Source organism: Salvia splendens, chromosome 4 (genome assembly GCF_004379255.2).
Source record: "Salvia splendens isolate huo1 chromosome 4, SspV2, whole genome shotgun sequence".
NCBI classification, from domain to species: Eukaryota; Viridiplantae; Streptophyta; class Magnoliopsida; order Lamiales; family Lamiaceae; genus Salvia; species Salvia splendens.
The window spans coordinates 11,205,378-11,212,940 of NC_056035.1; the positions used below are offsets into that span (position 1 = coordinate 11,205,378).

The window sequence follows — 7,563 nt, forward strand, 5'->3', positions numbered from 1 at the left end:
ACGTCATCATTCCTCTACAGTTGCGGCCCAGGCCCCAACTGCTGTAACCCTGCAGGTTGCGGCCCGGGCCGCAACTAATAAATGACACTATTCACAACTCCAACCTATTTAACTCGTAAACGCAATTCGTTGAACAATTGAAACCGGGAAAATGCATTGTTCATTAGAAATTAACATTACATTACTAGACGAAGCAAATTTGAAATACAAGAAACCCGGGCCACGACTACTACTTCTTCATTTGGGCGCGAAGGTAGGTGATCATCTCACGGTGCAACTCGATCTCCTCGTCCGACATCTTCGATGTATCCCTCGATGTCAACTCCGTCAGCTGGCTCATCCGCCATGAAATATTCATCTCCGACAAAGTGTCGGCCATCTTATCCAGAGACGGATTGGTCGGCGGTGGCACCATAGCGGAGTTGCTCGCAGCTGCCTTCCCCTTTGCTTTCCTCTTGGCCGCCTTTGTTCCTATCGGGCGGCTCTGAATGCTAGGAGAGGAGCAGAAGACATCGTCGTCCGTCACGTTGAGGTCGATCGCCGGACCTCCTTCGCTCGAAGAGTAGTTTCCGGAGGCAGAAACTTTGGTTCTCTTCGCCGCACCTGTTGCCGCCGGCTCGGCACCGCTGGTGTACTTCGGGCTCTTCTCGACGAGCTTCCAAACTTCGAAGTACTTGAAGGTCTTCTTCCCGTCAGTGAAGAACGCATCCTTCGCCTTCTTGACGAGGTCCGCCTCGCTGTGCCCGCTCGGCCACATACGGACTACGTTGGCCCACTTTCCGTTCCACTTGCTCATATCCGCCTGGACCCGGCCCCAATGCTTGCGCAGCTTCACGTAGCTACGCTCGATCGACCCTTCCGGACGGCCAGCGTTATATTTCTGCGCAATCCGCTCCCAAAAAGCCTTGCCGGTCTGCTGGTTGCCGATGATAGGATCCTCGGCGACATCGATGTAGTTCCTCGCAAGCCACAATGTCTCGTGCGGAGTGTACTTCTTCGGCCCATCCTCCTCCCCGACCTTCTCCTTTCCCCGCTCTTGAGCTGGCTCCATCTCACTGAGCTCGAACTCTTCGGTGTTGACCGGCGATGTAATGTCGACGTTGCTACCGACTCCCGGACTAGGTTGTGTCTGCGATGGTTGCGACGACGGTATGTACCAATTGTTCGAGTTAACGAACTCCTCCATCTCACGTTGATCGCCGTTGAACCAATCCATTGGCGCCGAAACAAAGGGTATAATAGAGTATTGAAATGGAACGCGGGATTGAAATGGATGGAACGGGACGCGGGATATGCGGCCCGGCCCGAAGAGCGATTAAAAAATTGGATTTGCGGCCCGGCCCGAAGAGCGTGTAACGCTGGGCCGGGACGCGGGATATGCGGCCCGTCACCGTGCAACCCAGTCCCGGGCCGGGACGCGGGACGCTCCCCAGGCCGGGAACGCGGCCCCGGGACGGGCCTGAGCCGTGCCGCCCTTCCGTGTAATGCATGGGACGGGCCAGGACTCACGATTTGCGGCCCGGCCCATGTCGTTACAGATGCTCTAAAATATGCAAAAATTATTTTGTTTGAAAAATATCAATAATTCTATATTACACATGCCAACATTTTTTTTCGTTGTGGATAAATGCGATGATTTTCTGACTAAACTTAAAATCATGGAACATACTATATTACTTAATTAAAAATCATAATTTTTTCAACAATTTAAAATAATTTATAAAGATAATTCATAATTTATGTATTCGAACATTTTCACATTCTACTGCGGTATAGAATGACATCACAGCCACAATCAATACACACACAGCTCGTATTAGTCATATCATAAAACTAATACTAAGTGATGAAACATTAAGATCCATAGACCCATCCGCACACCGAAACAACCCAAATACGATTTAGGTTTCACACGAGTATCAAAAAGAAAAATGACAAATGATTTAACATATTGTTCAATCATCAAACAGGACATATGATGAAAAGCTATCCACAAATCATCAAACAGGTGATCTGCCTACTCCATCAAACAAAAGCTTTCTAATTTGGAAATTAATTAACAGAAGAAAAAGAGACGAACATCAACATGAACATCAACACGAACTAGCTGGAGATCGAAATCGCTAAATAAATAATCACTGCAACAAACTATACACAAATTTACTAGTGCTGCGCGATTTCAGCGAGAAGAAATGGGGTTGAGATTTCTAGTAAATCCGCTGAAAGCGCCGTAACTCTTTGAGCTGAAACCCAAGCACCCAAGGAGCCCCGGCCGATAGGGCAAAAACGTCTTTCTCTTCATTTCCGCCGCCTGCGCTCGGCTCGCCGTGTAGTGCAGCTCGTGAGCCGACGGCGCCGCCCGCCTCCTCCACACGCCGTTCGCCGGTTTCCTCGACGCCGGTGTTTTATTCCTCTCCGGTCCGGCCTTCTCGTCGCGCGAGGACGACGGCGACAGAGAGGGCGGCGTCGTCGTCTTCTTCTCCTTCGCCGCCGAGAACGAAATCGCCGACCAGAACCTCTCCTTGCTGTGCTCTCGTCCCTCGCTTTTGCTCCGATTCAGAAGATCCTTCAGGAATATCCACTTCTTCGAGTTCCTACCTGAGGAAGACGACCGCGACGACGACGCCGAGCACGACGGCGTCGTCTCGCCGGATACATCTTCACTTCCTCTCTCCTCCACGGTTACGCCGGCGGAGGAAGAGGCACATTGCGAATCAAATCCTCCTCCGCCGCGCCACTGATCGAAACGGAGCGGCGACATGGATCTGGCTCGGCGATTCGCGCTGCGGAGCCTCGGATCTCTGCCTCTGGGGCTGGATGCACCGGCGAGATCCAACGACGGCGGAGGAAAACCATCCTGCGGCGTGGCTAGGTGCGAGGACAGTTTCATCGGCCGGATCTGACCGTTGAAGAAGAGCTCATCGGCAGAGGTCATGGAGGTGAGTCCGCCGTATCCGTTGGGGGAAAACCTGGAGGAGAACTCGAACTCGAAGGATCCGGAATCAGAGGAAAGGAAGACGGTCTCGTAATCAGCAGAGGACGGAGATTTGGATCTGGTGTTGGTGAGAATGAAATGCATGGGGCTAGCAGGGGCGCTGTAGAAGTAGCCGGAGGGGCCGTGGCCGGGGCTGGAGGGGGCGCTGACGAAGGGGGTGGAGCAGGTGCTGTCGATGTCTTCGCTGTAGCGCGGCGGGTCGACGGCGGGAATGGGCGGCGGAGGCATTGTTGTTGCAGAGAGAGAGAGAGAGTATTGAATGGAGACGTAATTATTGTGAAGCAGAAAAGCAGAGTGCGCTCAGAACAACGAGGGAGATGCAGTGTGAGCCCTGACGATGCTGCTATGTTTCTTGTTTTTTCCTTTCATTTATAAAAATCAATCACCACCCATTACTTTTTTTACTTTTTTTACTTACCTTCCCATTTAAACAAAAACCAACAAAAATGAAAGACAAACTGCAGTCATTATTATCGGATTACCTCCCGAGTCATTTCTATATATAATAACATTTTTCTTGTTATTTTACCTTTTTTTACTTTATTTTTCTATTTTATTTATTTTTTACTTTATTTTTTCTACTTTTTTTCTCTCTTACTTTTTTAATCTATTTATTTAACACACTCAACATTTCTTTCTTAAACTTCGTGTTCAAAAGTTTCATCTCAAATATGAGGGAACGAAGAGAATACTACATTTATAATGAAAATTACAATATAGATCGAGATTACTATTAGAGTCCATTTGGTATTATGATATTGAAAGTGTAATAGAATAGGATTGTGAAATTAAATTTGACGGAATTATATTTTGTTTTAATTTCAAATTTATAAATTGATATACTATATACATACACGGAGTTTATCGTATGCAAATCCACTCCTTATTGCAGAATCGCAGAACTAGACTAAATTGGGATTTTTAGATCTAGTTTTTTATGGACGGGATGCGTAAATGTATAAATTATTTCTGTCTTCATCACGTGCCTATTTTACTTCAGTCCAGGGTAAATAAGTCATAAAAGATTAGAAGAATTTAACTTCAATCCTTAATATATTACTTCATTTTAGTAGTTTTTACTTCAATACAATAGAATTATTACTTCATTCCAGTACATACAGGCTGTTTCGCGGACTAAGACGTCACAACCATCCCGTCGACACTGTGATAGTCCCGAAATTTCAGCTATGATAACAAAATGAAGTGATAGCCTAATTGAATAATGTAATAAGCACATTGAATGATCTAATAGACTATTTGAATGAAGTATACGTAGAAACATTTGAAATCCTACTAGAATGAAGTAAATACCTTCCCAATGAAGAAATAACGTTTTGAATAAAATAAAAAATCTACTGGAATGAATTATATTTTTAAAAGTGAATAAAGTAAAAACTCAATTCAATGAATTCGAATGAAGCATGTGTTGAATAATTTCAAAACCTACTGGAAGTAAGTATAAACATACTGTAGTTTCAAGGTATTACGTACCGGAATGAAGTAATGAACCTATTACAATGAAGTAAAATGGGCTTGTAATGAAAACCGAAATAATTGCGCATCTCATCAAAAAACTAGATCCAATAGCCCTAATTTAGTCTCTAGTTCGACAGTGATCATAACTATATGCACTCGTATTCAATTTTTATTTTTTCTATGCCATAATTCAATCAAAATTTGACATTGTAATTAGGAGTATTATTTATGTATATTATGCATTCAATAATATTGTGAATATAGCGTGTATTTTGTTCAGAGCCTTTGTCCTAGCGGCAATGAGCTTAGACATTATTGCATGAGGTGCCAAGTTCGAGCCCTCTTGACATCAGTTGTAATTTCCTCCTATCTATAGTATAAGAGTTTATTTATAATTTCCTCCCTTATATTGGAGTTAATTTAAAAAAAAAAGAATATAGCGTGTATTTTGTGCGTGCAAATTGTTTTGTGTGGTTGTGCTGCGTCTGCATTATGCAATATGTGCAATACATGTGTAATGTATGGTGTTATGCAATGTTATATATTGTGTGTGCGCGCAATGTATACATATGCAGTGTGTTATGTCTTCAGTCTTTAAAGTAATCTAGTTTTTACTTATTTTTTTATCTTTACCTTAAATTTTATTGTGAAACCTTATAATTAATGATATGTACATAAATTATCAATTTTTTGTTAATATTTAGAAAAACAGTAGTAAGAATTATGGATGGACAGAAAAAAGAAAGACGATAATTTAATAATGGATCAGTGACACTTAATCGTCAAGAGCGAGTGATACTAACACCAGTTTGATCCCTCCTCGTCAATATCATGACACCTTCATTATGTGTGCATGCATTGTGTGCAGTGTGCGTATTATGTGTTGTATGTGTGCTCAATGTGTGTATTGTATGTGTGTGCAATCTGTATTGAAGTGTAAATTGTGTGTTATGTGTTGCGTGTGTGCACAATGTATGTATGTGTAGGATTGTTCATTTGGATTTCTAGTATCACTAAAAATAACATATTCACTTTTTCTTACTACTTTATTCTCTAATACTTCGATCTCTTTTCGTTTCGTTGCTTTATTCTATGTCATATTTTATTCATATTCAATTTAACTTACTAAATATTACTCCCTCCGTCCGCCATTAGGGGTCTCATTCCTTGGCTGCACGGGTTTTAAGATTTGTTAAGAAAAGTAGGTGGAAAAAAAGTTTGTGGAATATTAGTCTCGCATGTATATATACTAGTTTTGAATGAAATGTGAGTGACATGAGTTAGTGAAATGTGAGAACCTATTACCATTTATAGTAAAAGTGAATCATGACTCCTATTCGCAGACAGACTAAAATGAAAAACGGGACACCTATTCGCAGATGGAGGGAATATTTTCTTATTATAAGAATAGAGGAAGCACTATATTTATTGGGTATATGCTTTACTTCTTTAGGATAGATAGAGTACAATTGTGGAAGGTGAAGAACATACAATGTTGTGTATTGTAAATACTCCATTGACCTATGAAAAATAGTTTCATTTCAAAATGAAAGCTTTCTCTAGTATTTTATGCACTTTTTCTCCTTTTTTCTCTTATTGTTTCTCTTTCCCTTTTCTATTTTATCTATTTTTTCTCCCCCTCGTATTTTATCAATTTTCTTATGAAAATTCATATTGTCTCTGCATAAAACTATTTTTTATGACCGAAGAGAGTATAATATTGGAAAAATGAAAATTTAGTTAATACGAAAATTAATAAAATGAGAATCGTTTTCATTAGACAAGGTTGTGGATCCCACGATAGGTAAAGAGCACGTGATTTTATTCGCAACACAGACTGCAACACACACAATTTTCAAGGCCCATCCGCACTTCTCGCTTCTCAATCTACCTTTCAGTGTATTGCAATTATTTCTTTAAAAAATCATATTTATCCGAAATTATGAATATAATGTTATTTAAATATTTTATTTATTTAAACAAATAAAATAGACTAAAATCCTAAATCTAAAATCAATGGAATAACCAAGGCGTTTAACTAAAATGAATAACTAAACCAATCTAATGAGATACAACCGCATGACTAATTGAGAGTGCCACAATGGGGGTGGACAAGCAATCCTCAAATATATCTCATAGTTCAGCATTATTATCCTTGTTGACACTTAAAACAAAGTCCAGTAACTAGCTTTACATTACACTAGACAAAATATAAATAGAGATTTTTGGTTCAGGTGTTTTGATTAGATATGGCGAAGCCCAATAATTCTCTGTTTGTTAGTTTCAATTGGGCCGGCAAGATACTGTGAAATAATTCTCTAAAATATCATAAACTTATATTGAACAACACAAACTACTTTGAAATACTATAAGACATTAATAGTGCATAGAATATATTATTACATTTTTTTTCATTATCTGCGAGTCAATTTTACTAGTGATACTAGAGATTAGAGCATCCACAAAGCAGCTCGTTGCGGGTGCGAACTCATCCCGTCGGGATGAGGCAGCAACAAGCTCGTGTTGCAGGCCTGGTGTCCGGGGATGCTTGGCAGCATTGACTGCATGCATTCGTAATGGAAGAATTTTCCGACAGCATGGAGGGATTGTACACAAGCGGTCACAAAGGCACTCACCCCACAATTGTACTAGAGGCGGTCGCTGACTACCGCCTAAGAATTTGTCATAGCGGTTTTTGAAGTCCCCAGATTGAACAACAATGTCAACGTACTCTACCAATCCGACATCCTCAATGATGTTTTAAAAGGTAAAGTGTCGGCTATCACCTTCACCGCTAATAACCGACAGTATAACATGGGGAACCATCTTGCCAACCGTATCTATCCGAAGTGGCCAACCTTCGTCAAGACGTTCAACAGAGCGCAAGACCCCAAACAGGCTCTTTTTGCGCAAAAGCCAGAGGCTGCTCGGAAGGATGTGGAAGAGTGTTGGGGTTCTACAAGCTCGATTCAACATTATCAAAGCCTTGGGTCGTAGTTGGTTTGTCGAATGTCTTACCGACATCGTATCCGCGTGCATGATCTTGCACAACATGATTATCGATGACGAATCGACGACGAATGACCAACTGT

General features: G+C 41.5%; 1 protein-coding gene across 1 annotated transcript; it reads right to left on the reverse strand.

The window, feature by feature from the left end:
• Positions 1 to 1,917: 1,917 nt before the first annotated feature.
• LOC121798515 lies at positions 1,918 to 3,473 on the reverse strand. Its single transcript, XM_042197560.1, has one exon. It carries the CDS (start codon positions 3,221 to 3,223, stop codon positions 2,180 to 2,182), a length of 1,044 nt encoding a protein of 347 aa, XP_042053494.1. The 5' UTR covers positions 3,224 to 3,473; the 3' UTR covers positions 1,918 to 2,179.
• Positions 3,474 to 7,563: the final 4,090 nt, after the last annotated feature.